Here is a 16,445-nt window from a genome sequence, read left to right on the forward strand (position 1 = left end):
TATTTGCACTGATAATAGTCAGTATATATTTAGCAATTATTAGGTGTATGTTTTTAATTGACAAACTCAACTCCTTGAGACAAGCAATTGTTTATTTGAAAAAAAAAGTGAATTGCTATGTACAGTACGTAAAAAAACATGAGATCAGTCCGAAAAACATTTCTTGTCTTTCTGCTTTTCACGTTCATCTCACACAGTCCTGTCGTAAAAAAAGAAAAACAGGAGTCCACACAGTCAGAGCATTCCTGTACATCATTCAACATAGGACAATAAAAAAAAACATAGCACATTATCATCATCATCACTTTTTCACCATCAGTGTTACCAGATATCCAACCTAAACCAGTAGGTCTTATATAAGACACTTGATATCAAACATAGGTCTCAAATCACAAACAATAAACATGATTTTTTTTCCCTGTGTGCATTTGTATTACAATTAATGATTAAGTGATTTTTGCTGACTTGAGATCGCCCCCTGTTGGATCAAAGTGGGAACTGGCTAATATCTTCTAACCTCATTAACTGATCTTCATTAGATATGATCATGGCAGAGGGTTAGAAAGAGGGTAACTCGACATCCTTTTAAGGATCTTTGATATACTACTCTAAAGTACATGATATTTTGTTTTAGAATTATTTCAGGTTGATTGATATCTGAAATGAGTTGGGAAGAACATGGGATAGAGTCTTTCAAAATAAAATGATGTTGGGAGCAAAAAACGCCAAACATTGGGACTGGGAACATTGTTCCTCAGGGGTCTCAGCCCTTGGTTGAAATGATTGCATATCTCTGAGAGTTGGCTCTCAAGCCCTCTCAGGCCCAACGTGCTGCACACACAGCAAAGACTGAACACAGATCAGTCAAACCAACATGTAATCCCACAGCAATAGCTCTATTGCTACAACACAAAATAAAAGCATACAACCAGAAGACATTCTCTGGAGCAGGAATGTGGTCAACATTTCCTTATTTGGCTCAGTTTGGGAACTTCTTTTTTTCATTCACTGAAAATAAGACAACTTTTTTTTTTTTTTTTTTTTTTTTTTACACAGATTTCTCTGTGTTCAGTATGATTCAAGTTAACCACAGACATGACTCTGCATAAACAACTGAAAGATAAAAGATTTCTCTGTCTGTACAGTATCATGTAAGATTAACAACAGAGATGACTCTATCATCTGCATACAGCCGATATATTTAAATGAGGTTTAAGCAGCATTTCACTTAGTATGACATTTAAAACCACATGCATTAACCGTTTTAATTAGTAATGCAAAATCACAACCACAAAATGTTCATAAATTGTATATACTAAGTGAAACATTACTTTAACATAATTTAAAGAGTACACATGCTGTTTTAGGACATAGTGCTGTACTTGAGCTAGATTTAGTGCACACGACAAACAGTATCAAATGTTTTAGTCAAACAGCAACAAACAAGTGGGGTTGCTTTGTCCACTTTATGTTTTTTTAACCACTCACAAAGCCCTCATATTTAAGTTTCTGCATTGCTATGGCAAATATTTCATTTCTGGTATAGTTATTAATGCAAGCCTGATACATTTTTAATGGGATTCAATGGACTGCTTGATGCATTTTTAATGAGGTTTTATGAGGATGGCTCCCACAGAATGAGCACTGACACATTCTTGTGAGTTTGGTGAAGCAATGTCTGTGATGTTGAGATATTATTCAAATCAAAAAGGACCGAAAATATAAATAACCACGAACCATTTATTACGTAGGAAAATGTAGGAATGTTAACTCACTCATACAGATACTCACTCACCCAGACAACACATCAATATGAGCTATGTAGGTTATTGTTATCAGTTCTGCTACAGTGTGTGACAGCAGTTGTTTGCAACACCAGAGTGTCCATGTTTTATTGGTGCAAAGCCAAATCTGCAGCTCTGTTTGGCCCTCGGGACACACTGTACACAGGTTTCTGTTTGTACCGAGCAGAGAAGCTGGTCATCTTCGTCTCTCGTCTTCCTTTCCACATACCTCGTCTCGCATCTGATACGATTCAAATGTTTTAGCGCTAAGTGAGGAAGTCCACTTGGAGGAACAGAAGGAGGAGTCCACAGTGAGTGCAACATGTTTCATAAGTGAGACCCTCTTCTTTGTTTCCCTATTGCTCTCTTCACACGTTCTGTTAGCTGCCTCTTCATTCACCCCCCCCCCCCCCCCCCCCCCTCAGTTTTTCAGGTGCTATAGCTCGCTGTGGCGCACTGGAGGCTCCAGCTTGTGTGACAGGGCAGTGAGGACCTTGTCAAACTTTTCGTAACGCTCCGATTGGCTGCCCTCAGAGCCGCGGCTGCCCCACAGAAGACGCATCTGAAACTCGGTTTGGAAGATCTCGTGTATTTCTGCTCGCTCCTTGAAACCTGGAGAGGAGAGGAGGATAGAAAAGATGATTTTAGTCTTTGTGGATGACCCTGTAACCATGACGAACAAGTATATCAACAAGTCCATCATTGGATAATAAGTATAAACAAAACTGTGGAAAAGCTTAAACAGAAATACAGCTGATACATTTGAATTACATTATGAAAGAGACTCAAATTTCAGTTTAATTTGATACTTTTGAGACCTGAGACATTTCAAGAATACTGTGCAATAATTGCAAATGTTGGTTAAGTCACACTTCAAAGAAAAAGTGCAAAAAATAAATCCCTGAGGATCGCGGAGAAAAAGAAAACAAATATAAACTGCTATAAAGAAAGGCTTTCACTAAAAATAAATACATGCAAGATATTTTATGAAATTATTTCATCATTTTTTTTGTGTGAAAAAATAATTCCCACTCAAGGTCTACTAAGTATCTTTTTAGAAACAGATTTCAACTGCATTTATACACTTGTGACAGAGTGTCTATACTCCAAGTCAAGTTCCATTTGTCATCAAATGTGGTTTTGAATTTAACCTTTATGTCCTGATGTTGATTGAATAAATACAGCCCTTAAGTCCTTAACCCTAACCTCTGGAGTAAGTGAAGATAGCTTTTAAAATGAACACCTTGAGATCAACACATTTCAACAACTGTATCGAGAAAGCATTTCAGCTGGTCTCCTCGAGTTGTAGATGAAAGGCACAGACTGAGCTGGTCAGACTGATCGATCATGAGGTATAAGAGAAAACAGAGATGTGAGCTGATAGGTATCGACACGTGGTTCAATAAAGCAGTAATGGCCTCAAACTGAAAACCATTGGGGAGGTATTAGAGATCAATGCAGTTAACATAGTAACAAAGTAAGAGCACACACAGACACACACACAATCATTACATCAAATTAGATAACGTGATTACTCCCATACTGAACACACTCATCACTATTATCAGCAATACATTAACAGCTTAAGACTTTAAGACAACACCAACTGCATTACAGGAATATAATGTCGGAGGCTTATTTGACTTCATTTTGAGGATTCTTCTGACTTTATTGATGGGTTAAAAACAGACAGTATAAGTAATACAAATCGATCGTTTAAAAGATATATGCATTTTTTAAATTAATTTTAGGGGGGGCTTTTTGGCCTTTAACAGATAAGACAACTGAAGAGAGACAGAAAATGTTGGGAGGAGGGAGTGGGGGATGACCTGCAGCAAAGGGCCAAGGTCAGTTAGCTTTTATTTGACCTCCTATAAATATTACAGTAACATAAGCATGCTAACATGGTCACGATGACGGGGCTTACATGCAGAAAGTAGCAACTGTAATGTTTAGCATGCTATTTGTTCATTAGTACTAAATGCAAAGCACAGCAGAGGTGGAAGAAGTGGTTTTTGGCCTAAAACAAAGTTTTTGCAAGAGATAGAAAGATCACTCTAGCTGCCTTTACGTTATTTTGTCCTGAGGGAGCATGGATTTGTATTTCAAAATATTGTGGTTATTTATTATTTATTTGCTGAGAAATCTGCCCCTTGAGCAAAAGTTACCAACATTGCCAGATGTATTGTCTGGGGCAGAATGTATAGCAATCCATCTATTGTATGAAGTGATGAACTGGATGCGTAAAAATCTTCCCTGCTGCTGGCTCTAAACCAATAAAATGAAAGATTGTATATTAAGCCGTCTGAAGAGTCTCATCTAAGATTAACCACAGACATGACTGTATCACAGTGTTGCCAGACATACCATAACTATCAGATATCTACTATCATTTTGCCCTCAGTGCGATGTGTGATCAATAATTCCAGAAAAGGCCAAATGTACGATAATTTTACATTTTTTAACGTCTTCTCAGCAAAACATTTTTTGTTACTTGAGAGCGACAAATCACATCAGCATGACTAAAATAGCCATCACGTCAGCACCATTTAGCGCCTGACCAACACACCCTCCTCTCTGCTGCCATGGCTCTACCTGCTAATCAGATCATCAACTGATGCCTGCGGCTCGTTATGCCAGGCAGTCTGTAGGAAAACGCACGACACAACAACTTAAGATGCTACTAGCTTAGATACACAGCGTTTGGAGGCGAAGCAGTTTGCAAAACGACTTACACTTTGCTGGTTTGTTTGTTTATTAACATTAATGTGGTGTGCTGGGCATAGATTTGCCATTCAGTGTGGTATTTAGGTACTGTCTCATGTGTTTCTTTTTACATGTACGGAAGTTTAGGGTAAAATACTATCATTTTAAAGCTGCTTTATTGCTGTATTTTCAATCTGGCAACACTGCTGCATCATCTGCATAGTGATATATTGAAATAAGTTTAAATCAACATTTTACTCTATTTGACAATTAGAACCATGTATTTGTTCAATTAGTTGAACCGAAGCTGTAGTCAAAACACAGTCTGCTCGTAAAGTTGTTGGGATGGACAAGTAACCAAAACAGACCGACATTACCAAACACAGGGCAACAGTGCAAGCATCAGTAGAAACACAGTGGCTACTTCAGTTCATGTTTCCAAAGCCTCTTCATGCTCTTACCCTGCATTTTGGTCTCAGTGTTGTTTCTGTAGATTCCCCCGTGATGTGCGATGGTACGGGCGGCCTCTAGGTGGTACATGACGACGTCTACTCCCACCTCACTGCTCTCCCAGGGCTCCAGAGTCTCCCCGAGAGCCATGCCTCGCTCCAATAGGGACAGCACAGGGATGATATGGGGAAAGGAGGTGTTGGACAGAGCACTTGACTCTGTAAGAAAAAGGAACGTTTTGAGTTGGAAATACATTTGCATATTAGAACTTTTTTTTTGTTTTGTTGCAACATATGCAAACACATACAAACCATGGAGATCAGGATCTCACCTTTGCCATCGTTCATATTCTTCATGAAAGGTTTGAGTTTCTTCTCATACAGAATAGCGCCCTCTGTGTGTCTCTGGCGTAATGTCACCCATGTCTGCTCCAGGCGGGAAATCTAAAGAAACAAGTGATAAAACAAACGAAGCAAGAATGCATTTGATTAAGAAAACATTATTGAAACCTGGAGCTTTTGTGCAATTGAATGTTACTTTTATCAGTCTTACCTGTGGCAGCTCCAGGGCTCTCATCACAGCAGCAAAGCCAAACATGTTGCCCAGGCTGCTTTTCAGCTCTGCTGCCAGCTGGATGGTCTTGTGGAGCAGGGCAGCCCTCTCCTCAGTGCTCCCTGTGCAGCCCAGCAGGTCCACCGCCATCATGATCGACATGGTGTAGAATCTGAGAGAGGACAAAAAACGCTATTCAATAAAAGATTTTTAAATAAAACAGAATTTCTGCAGCTGACATGGAAGAAAAGAACGGCGGGGCAAAGCCTTGATGTTTTGATGATAATAATTTCAAATGCCTTTTCAAGTTGTATGTCAGTCATTCGAAGCTTTAACGCACAGCTTGATGCCTCAAACTCAAGTTAGCTTTAAGTAAGATGAATGTGAGAGGAGAAAAGAGAGGATGACACATTAGTAGGGGGTAAGAACGGAGCAGAGAAGGGAGCAAAGATCGTGGGGAAGACGACGAAGAAGAGAAGAACACAAGAGAGCACAGATCTTCAATAGCTGAATGAATTAAAGAGTGAGTCCAGGACGTGGGAGGAAAGACGAAGAAATGCACGTTTGTACCGCTCTAGCAGGTCAAGTCTTAGCTGGTGTCCATGTGGCAGTGTCAGTAACTCCAACCCTGAGGACACTCCCATCATCCTTTGCATCTCTGGGGTTACGCCTAGTATTCTAGCCACCTGTCCAAGAGAGAAACCATAGATTAGTTGTTATTATGGTGTGTGTGTGTGTAGGTATTTATTAGTGAATAAATATGTGCTTATGCTAACATTTACTGTTTGTGAGCCTACATGCACACCCATTTGGTGTGTGTGTGTGTGTGTGTGTGTGTGTGTGTGTGTGTGTGCATGTGTGTGTGCATGTGTGTGTGAGTGGGTTTGTTTGTACCGTGCAGTCCACTATGGTGATGTGTTTAGCTGCAGTTCTTGCATCCACCTCTGCCAGCAGCTCTTTGACTCTCTTCAGCACTGTCATCTCCAGAGGTTTATTCTCAGCTGGCATCAGGCGAGACTCGTACCTGCACGAGAGATTACACCATATTAGAATAAACACAACGAGGACAGGACGAGCACTGGCACTGATTACAAGATTATTAAAGGATTAGAAAGTAGTACTTTTTTAACATAAAAATACAGTTAAGATTTTTTTGGCCACCTTTCCTTCCACAATAAGACCACTAGAGATAATTACAAAGAACTGTTTTTCATCTGCAAATGAAACCAAATAATCCATAGACATTGTAAATATTCTTCATGTGGCATTTAACACTTGTTCTAGTTTTGTTTTGACAATATTCAATATATTCCCCCTTCACCATCATGTCACTGGGGACACTGAGATGTCCGAAGCTACTTCCTGCTCCATCGCTTCTGCCGACTCAGCGTACCTGACCATTTCCTTTTCACAAGCTTCATCTGCTGTGTCCTCCCATGGCACAGTAAGCCCGATAAAGTACTGCCGTGTCTCAAACCGCAGCACAAAGTCTGCCCTTGGGCTGCTTTTCACAAGATTAACAACTGTTTGCTCAATTCTGTTTTTTTCGGTCCCTGCTCACTCAAACCCGTACTGCAGACTGCGGAGCCTGGTTCAAGATGCCTGACTCCTATATTCATGCCATCTCTCACAAAGCATCAGCAGTTGTAGTGACCTTTAAACACATCCCCGAGATGATGATGTGTGGTAGTAGAAACTACAGCACAAGCTACACAATGTGGCCTCTATACTTAAGACTGTAGTTTCTCTGTTGTAAAGATGTGGACTGTATTGAGTGTTGTTGTTGAAACTGTGTGTTGCTGCTATTCCTGGCCAGGTCTCCCTTGAAAATTCATCTCTGATCTCAATGGGACTAACCTGGATAAATAAAGGTTAGATTTAAAAAAAGAAGAAGAAGAAAAAGATTGTTAATATGATGTGGACGTAGCTATCCAATGGTTTCAAAAGAAAAGCCATTAAGCAAGTGTTGTATTCCTTCAAATGGCCAGCAGGGGGAGACTTTACTGGACAAAAAAAAAATGAACTGATTGTTTGAAATCAGAAGAGAAAAACAACCTACGACTTTGTAATTGATGTTTAACTCAATAGACAAGTTCTTGGTGATGGTCTTAACCATCTGTTTCTAGTCTTCTACAATACAGCTTTTGGATGTTGATTTGATGAATTATAGTCAAACAAGTATAACAGAGGGTAAACTGGGCATGCTTTAGGGTGAAGATAACCTGGATAAAGACAAAAATGCATAATAGCCCTGTGGTCCTAATATGGTCTCTTCTGGTACTCACAATTTGAAGATTACCACGGACAAATTCCAGGATGTTCACTAACCGATTACATCACATGTTTCTTATACAGACTGTTGTTATAACTGAATTACATCAGTAATGCTCTCGTGTTAGTCAGTTAGTTTCCCTTTAGCACCCTTCAAAAAGAAGCCTTTACTGAGCCAACAATAGGACTTAGCAGAAGCTTGACTATGGAGTAAATTAGACAAAACAGAAGAGAAATGTTCATCCTTGTTTCTGTTCCTTATCTTCAACCTAAGACAACGACTACACACATCTTATTACAAAGTGTTGGGGTCTTTTGTGTCATTTAACATTATGTATCACTGCTTTTGAAATATGTTTACCTATACGGAGGCAGATAACAAACCATCTGCATGAGCTGTCCAGCTCTTTGGATCACCTCTTGTTTTGAATGTGCTTTATATACTGTATATACAAAGTGACTTTACTAATTAAATGAAATGTAAACCTTGAAAAAAATGGTTTGGTCAACTTCATCCAGATTCTTCCCATGTTATGTAATTCCATCTTATTTCCCTTTTCAGTCAAAGCCAGGAATAATACAAAAACACTTCATGAAGACATGCATTGTTGGTGCAAAGGGAAGCGCTTGTCTGCTGTTTCTTTTTGTTTTCAACATAATGACATGCATATTTAGTCTTTGTAGTACAAGATGGCACTTCCAGCAGCACCTACTCTGCATATAAAGTGGTCTTATCTGCAAGAAGCCCTCTAAGCCTTTGATGCAATAATGTACTTTAGAATCATTCTTCAATACATTTCTTGTCATCTGAAATTAAATGTTGCTTGCTTTTATTGGAAGCCTGATCCCGTGTGTAAGAGTGTTTCTATGTTGTTGTTGTTGTTTTTTTACCTAGATGGCCTGAACGAGGATGTCGTCTCCACCTGTGGGGCGCTGAACATCCCCTCCCCCTCATCCTTCCCTCCGTTCTGCTTCCTTTCTTCCACTCGCAATCGCTCTACATAGCCCTTGGTCGGGGGTTTAGGTGGCCCGGCGGGGCACGGTCTGAGGTCACAGTAGCTCCCCGCTGTTTCTGATGAATGTGATTGGTAGCTAGAATGATGGGCAGGCGAGGAGTGTGCAGAGTGGGAGGTGTGCGCGGGATGCTCTGGTGGGTTGTCACATGCCGAGGGGCTGAGCTGAGGGTCACTGGAACGCCGCATCACGGGGGACGGTGGGATGACGGCAAGGAGCCGCCCGCCTGAGTGAGCTCTCTGCCTGGTGACTAAAGCGGGAGAAGAGTCTTAACATTATTTTCTAAATGCTTTCATGTATCGGAGTCTGGGTTTTCTTTGGTACTTACTTGCACTGTATGCAGGAGACAGCGGGGTTTCCCCAACGGGTGACAAGGTGCAGCGATACTCCTGAATTTGGTCCATGCTCATCGCACAGTTCCGCATTGCGTCTTTGTGGTGGTGAATTGTTGACGGGCTGCAAGAACAGCATTTTCAAGATGTTACAACCTTTGGGCATAGATTCTTTTTGAACTGTTGCTGTGATCTTGAAGGAAACTAATGCAGTTTAAGGGTGTCAAAATGATCAGTTCAGTGACAGGAATGGTGATGTTACAGATGCATTGTTTTTAAGTGGAAGAGGAGGGGAAAGTACACGTTGGTGCAGCCTTGACAACATTTTTATTTTTACTTTGATACACACAGGGATTCTTGTGTTATTTCTTGGTTGGCACTGTCGTTACGACTTTAAAGAAGGAGCAGAGAATGTAGTGCAGTTTGGCCCTTTAGCGCTAATTTTAATAAATGCTAAATCTTTTTTTTTCTTCACATTATTACTGGAGAATGTCTCAACCCTCATGCTCAAATATATTGCTGCCCACCAAAATCTTTGCGATTTGAAAACCCAGTGTCTCATCGCCACTGATCCTGTCTCCTGTTTTGACAGCTCGTTGAACTCCTCTCCATACTCCCTATGAGGCTGACATTTATTTCCACTGTACACAGCACTCTTCTCTGCTCCCTCTTTGTAGTTTCACAGTTTCAAACGGCTTCAGTTCTGTTTGAAACTTGAATGATCTGTCGGAGAAGTGGCCAAGTGAACGAGTCATTTTGCGTTTTCACTCTATGGGGTCTCGAGGCTCGGGTAAGGTGCTTAAAGGTGAGTGTGAGGTGAGGGGACCGCAGGGGATGTGGGAGGTAAGTACACTAGTTTGGTGCTCCAACACATCACACACACACACACACACACAACCTGCAGTCGGGCACAGGTTCCGGCTCTGGTTCTGGTGGTGCCACTGGCGTCTGAACTGGACTGGGACTGTCTGAGTCACTGATTATGAATGTAACATAGAGCAAGAATGAAACAACGACAAATAGAATGGAGAAAGAACAGTCAGGGTTAAAAAAAAAAAAAATGTTTTTCCTTTCTGGCTCACCTGTGAGGTATCATCTTCTCCGTTGTCAGCCCGTCAGTCATGGTGACGCTCCTTCTCTTGATGTAAGCTCCTCTCTGACTGGACGGTGAGTAGGCGGAGCCTTGCTTACTAGTGGCCAGAGCGAAGGTGGCCTCCAGGTAGCGCAGAGGGAGAGTCCTGCTGACGGGACAGTAGATGTGGACCCCGCTGGACTGGGAGACGGGCTTACGTTGGCCCACGTAGAACCTCACCAGCTCCTGGACTGAGTCAAAACTGTCAGACTCGAGGACATACTGCACCTGAGGAGGAAGACAGAAGGAATACATTTGGTGGTTTGCACTCCAGCTGTTCATTGGATTTCCTGCTTTACATTAGCTGCTTGTGTAAATAGCTAACGAGCTTCATCTAAAGGCAGCATATTAGACTTTAAGAGAGTTAACCGTTTGTTGTTTGATTCTTTTATCTTTCAATATCAAATAAACAAGATACAATAGAAAAAAGTAACTTAGATTAATGTATGTGTTTTTGAATGTATACACCATAATATTTGTCAGTTAAAATCACCAAATAAACACACAAGAGAGAATATTTGTGTACAAAAGTAGTCATTAAGAAGTGATTAGTGCTGACACAGAAAGCCAGTGAAATTTTTCATATATACCTTTGTCTCATTGGATTTGACCAGGACCTTACTGATCTTAAAGTGCAACACCTCATTATCCCATCGACAGGTCAGTACATAGTCGCCCACACTGGTCAGAGAGTCGCGCACCAGGAAATCTCCATTACGTACAACCAGAGTCTCTGACACCTAGACAGAGAGAGAGAGACAGAGAGAGAAAATGTTTTAAATGAGTAAAACGAGACAAAAGACCGAAGAGCTGGAAGCAAAGTTGTCTCACAGCAGGAGTGTGAATATTTAGTTTCTGACACTTTGACTGTTGAATAATTGAATTGAGACAATCACGATTATTCATAGCAAGCCTGAAGACAGTTTCTGAACAAACACAACTATCTCTCTGAGTGCCAAGCTGTCTCTGACTGCCGCGCGCTGTTTGAATTGGCAATGATGGATTAAGTTTTGGCAACAATGGCCGGGGTGATTTTTGTGAGGATACATTTTATATTGAGTGTGTCTCACTGTTGCATGAAAGTTGTTTTGAATGTATTGACAAAACAAACAATCAAGAAAAGCAATCGCCGCATTCTCAACAGAGCCGCTTCCAGGCTGTACATCCCTCTGATGTCAAACACTGCAGATGCGTGTCTGGTTTACTGACGACTAACGTTCACAAATATTGACTATATAGCAAAGCAGTAAAGGAGATATATTTCAAAATGAGCGGAATTACATTTTAAAGGACCTGCAAAGAAATGGCTGATGATTGCAGGAGGTGAAAGGCGTTTCATTTACTCTACAGAGGAAACAAGGCCTGATAGATGTACTGCAGCACAGCCCCATGGTCTGTAGCGTTTCCACAGTGTCATACAGACCAGCAGGGGGCAGCATACACACAGGTCATAAACTCAGGCCAAGTGCAGGATCCGCTTTTCCCTCCTTTTTCTAAACTGAATTCTAAGGCGGTGCTTTATTACACCAAACCATACCTGCATTTATGAATTCATCATGATTTTATACTGCCAGTTAGAAACTTGCAGGGTTCTTTTCTTTTTCACAGAGGAAAGTTTTAACGTTTACTCCTTTTGTTCATTCATCCTTTGTTTTACTCTTGACCAATCACTGAGAGGATGCCCTTATTTTACCTGACTATGAGAGTATATTTATGACAGAATAAATGCAGGTTTCTTTAAATCTTGTTCTTGTTTAAATTGGTGCTCAAAGAAAAGTTCTGCTGATTATTATGTGTTTTGTAAAAAGTTCCAAGTGTTTGAAGTACAAAAATGTAAATATGTTTTCCTATATTAAGTCTTTATGCACGGGACATGGCACTTTAACTAATCACATGAGGGACTTGATAAATAAGGATTAAAAGGAAAAAAACAGCAATGCCGGTCATGTCTCCAAAACAGAGGAAGAAGGAATCTAAACAAAGGAAATGAGCAGAAGTGAAAGCATTTTGAAAAGCTAACGTAAAATCCCTATCTCCACACACAGGCGGTGTGTAACATTAAGTAATGTTTAGGTTACCAGGGGGCACAGGGTTTCCCCAACTTTACACGAGGGGCAAAGCCATGAATAAATGAATATTTTATGCAAATGAAAAGAGGAAAGACTCACAGATGGCTGATCTGAATCTGTGTTTATGTGTGTGAAAGAACAGAGGTTGATCAAGACACGGAGGCTGAGCGAGTACCCTCCACATGTGCATGCATTGTGTGTATATGTGTGTGTATATGTGTTTGTGCGTTTGTGTGGGTGTGTTTGTGTGTGTGTGTGTGTATGCTGCATGTCTCTCTGTGTATCTGTGTCTCGGGTCCCCAGCTGTGAAACTCAATTGCGTTCGTCAGCGACACACACAGCTGTCTGTTTGGCAGAGGTTCCCCTCCTTCTGAGCGCTAAAGCAATTTCTGCCGAGCTGTGACAGATGATGGGATTCATTAATCAGTGTCATTCTGTGTGTAAACGCCTTTAAACTGTGCTTTTAGAGCCTCACACATACACCCTCATCTAATAATGCCATTTACTACTTACTAATGTCTGACAAGATCATCAACCAACACAGAAATACTTTGAGCAATACATACAGAATGTGTTTTTATAATATGCATGTTTGTGTGACGCTGTCTATACCATTATGTCCACCAGTACATGTATTGGGACAAACTGTGAGACAGGCCTTGGAAAGGATGTATGCAACTCTTCCTAAACCTCCATTCAGGACTTCCAGTGTTCTGGTAGCTCAACATACTCTGCACTCTTCACTTAAACTGACTCTACACAGTGTTTTTTTTTTTTTTTTTTTCCTGGTGTGTGTTTACCTCTCTGGGTATGTGTCCATGGTACCAGCCATGGCTCCTGATGTCGGCAGCGCTTAGTTTCAGCTCCTCCTCCAGCTCCTTACGAAGTTTCTCAGGAGGTGACTCCAGCAGGTACTTCTCCTTGGAGAACTGTAGAACAAAAACAAACAAAAAAAGATAGCAAAACGTCAGCTGAAGCACCAGGCTATTCACAAATATTTGATTTTCTTGAGGGATTTCAGTAAATCAATATATTAATAACACAAGTTACTTTAGTTTTAAGCAACAACAAAAAAAGGAAACCATTATGTGGTGGTATAATAGTAATGTAATGTATTATCATAATGTTCCTTAGCTACAGCAGAAGGCCTTCTACCCAAATACACACAGAGATGTACAAAAACACACACCTGCCTTACAGAAGGCAGCACTGCAGGGAAGCAACACTGTGTTCTGCCTTCCAAACAAGCACCCACACACACTCTCAAACACACACACACACACACACACACAAGAAACAATCCAATTGACCCTGACCTGATTACAAAGAGGCAGAAATCATCTCGAGTAATCTCTTATTGTTCTCATGTTCTGCAGAGACCGAGCTTTAGCTTGTGAGTGTGGTCACTCAGGAAGGCTTGTGCTGCAATAATGCCGAATACACACTCACACACACACATGCACACACTCCGCACACCAGGAAACGGATCATGTTTCAGATTCAGAAGCTTTACATTTCTGTTTTGGGGGGAAAGCTGGGTTGTAGAACATGAATACAAGCCTCCATCTGTGATTTAAAAAAAGACGTTATTTTTGGAAGAGGAAATTGGCAACTTGAAACAAGAATCAAACTCTGAGGAAAAACAAACACATTCACATGTTTGAAGTGTTTATCTCGATACACACATAAGCTCTGACATTGGGACCCTGAACGCGTCGTACCAACCGCTTGTGATGGAGAAACTGAGTTGAGAAAGACGATCTTAGATGAGGCAAACAGGGGACACACGCTAATATACACATGCACACACACACACACAAACTCGTTCATAAACAACCACACAACATACACAAAAAAATCCACACAGGAATAAACAGCGAAGAAGGAAATCATCTCGACTCTGCCAATATGAGGAGAAATGAGACTGGAGACCAAAATAAACACAAACAGCCCTGTCACTAAGGCTAGCTTGTCGCTCCTCCTAATATTTTCCTTCAATCTCTCCTCCACTCGCTCTCTCTCTGGACCTCTCTCTCTTTTCTCCTTTTCCCCCGTCTCGCTCACATTTCTTCTCCCTCTTTCCTTTCATCGCCATCACTCCTCGCAGTCTAAAAGTTTCAGCAACTTGTGAAACTTTTGCTTAGTGCGTGTAGGACAAAGAGAGGCAGCAAGTGTGATGCTTGGATGGCAAAGTGTGAAGATTTGTGTTTGTAAGGTGTTACTCCACCTTCTCAAACAAGTGTGTGTGTGTGTGCATGTGTGTGTGTGTGTGTGAGATATGAGGAGACTACAAGAGCCAAACAATCGATCTTATCATCTCCAGGTCGCTGTCGGATGAAATTATTAACTTCCTCCTCTCTCCTGCTCCTCTGCCTCTCTTCTTAAATCCTCAGGGGGAGAGATGGAGGAATATCACCATGGAGGCTCACTCTCCCAGATTAGATTTGAGGTGTGTGAGTGTAAATACGTTTGCGTTTGCGTTTGCGTGTGTGTGTGTGTGTGTGTGTGTGTGTGTGCAAGGGGGAGAGGAGGCCAATAAAAGAGCAGAAGGGTCAAGTGTGCTGTTATTGCTTTTCCCTGTCTCTGTGGAAACCCAGGAGAGGTCTGCCACTGAACTGATGCTCCAAGATGAACTTTGTGCATATACGCGTGTGTCAGTCTATGTGTGTGTGTGTGTGTGTGCGTTCGTACACATGCGTATATATGAAGGGTTATGGGGCAAATTGAAATGTCAGCGGGGCTCTATTTATGATACGGTTCATGGAATAGGCTGACATCAGAGGGGACTCGTTGAGAGTGTGGGCGGAAATAAACAGACAATAAAGGCGCCGGAATGAGAAGGATTGTATTCTGACATATGAGGGGAAGTATAGGACGTGTGCGTGATCTCGCCAGCATCACACTTATCACTATCATTCTAAATCTGCTGCATGGTAAGACTGCAGAGTAAATCCATCTTTGGTACATATTGTACGCCTGTTCTCGCTTGTGAGTCGACTCCAAGAGACTGTGTGTTGTAATGGCGGACAGATTCGGTTATGAAAAAGAATAAAAAGGCGGTACAGAAGAGGTGAGGATGAATGAGAAAAGGAAAATTCTATTCATAAGAAAAGTGTTGGAGGTAAAAAGTACAGACACAATAGGGATACACAATGGAAGATATGTGCAAAGAATGCATTATACTACTGGTGCAACAACAATGGCTTGATGTATGCCACTCTTTTAACCCAACTAAGATGAAACCTTGCCTTACCAACATATCGTAGTCCCTGTCATATTAGAATCTGACATTCTCAGGAACTTTCCTTTCACATATGCACCTCACAGCAGGACATAGTATCCAACATGCGCTCCCAACTTGAAATGCTTAATTTGGTTTTGGTGAGAACGTGCGACCGCAGGATGAATCTTCTGTAACGGTTACTGTTTCTGAATGTATATCACTAGAATATGTTCAAGGGCGTTCCCGCAACACAAACGCAACTTGGGAAAACAATAAACAAGCATCTCAGGCGAGCATGGAGAGCATAAAGCATATAAACTGCTCAATGTGAACGACATTATTGCCCCTCGCTCTGTTATGTTAGTAATCCATAAGCAGTATATCAACTGCCAAACTTTTGTGTGGGTGTGTTGTATGTTGCACGTTTATTTGTAGTAGTATATTAAAAGAATATGTACCCCTAAAGCTGGTGTTAATGTTGTATAGCAGTGGGATTATTAGATAATAACTCTCTTCTTTACTAAGGTGCTGAGACATGTCCTTCTATACGATGACATCATACTCTGTGCTCAAATTTGAATGTTCAGGATTATTAACACTTAGAGTTTTAACAGCAGCTCAAACTGATTTTAGAACATGTTCATAAAATATATAGGGTTACAATATTTGGCTCACATGACAAAAACAAATGCTCGTGAGTTTTTTGTGCTACCTTGATAGGTTTTTTTTTGAACATTTTTGCAATTTATGCTACGCACTCTCTGAAGCGCAGCCTCCTCCTCCTCCTCCAACTGGTTTTCGAACATTTTACACTTCAGCAGACAACAAACCCTGGCATGTACTATGGCAATGTTTATACTGTCGTTCATGATCAACAGCGCAAACACATGTGCACTGAACGAATGTGGAGAC

General features: G+C 41.1%; 1 protein-coding gene across 8 annotated transcripts in view; it reads right to left on the reverse strand.

Annotated features, from left to right (window-relative positions):
* Positions 1-78: 78 nt before the first annotated feature.
* Positions 79-16,445, reverse strand: part of sh2d3ca (SH2 domain containing 3Ca) — a 56,733-nt gene continuing 40,366 nt past the window's right edge. For 7 of the 8 annotated variants that reach the window (XM_020638072.3, XM_020638076.3, XM_020638077.3 and 4 more), the window contains 12 exons: positions 13,111-13,239; positions 10,832-10,981; positions 10,192-10,469; positions 10,008-10,085; positions 9,106-9,233; positions 8,655-9,027; positions 6,387-6,516; positions 6,063-6,178; positions 5,493-5,664; positions 5,272-5,383; positions 4,952-5,158; positions 79-2,396 (listed from right to left, as the gene is read on the reverse strand). In XM_020638072.3, the coding sequence (XP_020493728.2) occupies positions 2,221-2,396; positions 4,952-5,158; positions 5,272-5,383; positions 5,493-5,664; positions 6,063-6,178; positions 6,387-6,516; positions 8,655-9,027; positions 9,106-9,233; positions 10,008-10,085; positions 10,192-10,469; positions 10,832-10,981; positions 13,111-13,239 (2,049 nt within the window). In that variant the 3' untranslated portion in view covers positions 79-2,220. The remainder of the gene's footprint in view (positions 2,397-4,951; positions 5,159-5,271; positions 5,384-5,492; positions 5,665-6,062; positions 6,179-6,386; positions 6,517-8,654; positions 9,028-9,105; positions 9,234-10,007; positions 10,086-10,191; positions 10,470-10,831; positions 10,982-13,110; positions 13,240-16,445) is intronic. The other variant, XM_020638073.3, reaches the window with a different exon arrangement.

This window comes from Labrus bergylta, chromosome 17, assembly GCF_963930695.1.
Source record: "Labrus bergylta chromosome 17, fLabBer1.1, whole genome shotgun sequence".
NCBI classification, from domain to species: Eukaryota; Metazoa; Chordata; class Actinopteri; order Labriformes; family Labridae; genus Labrus; species Labrus bergylta.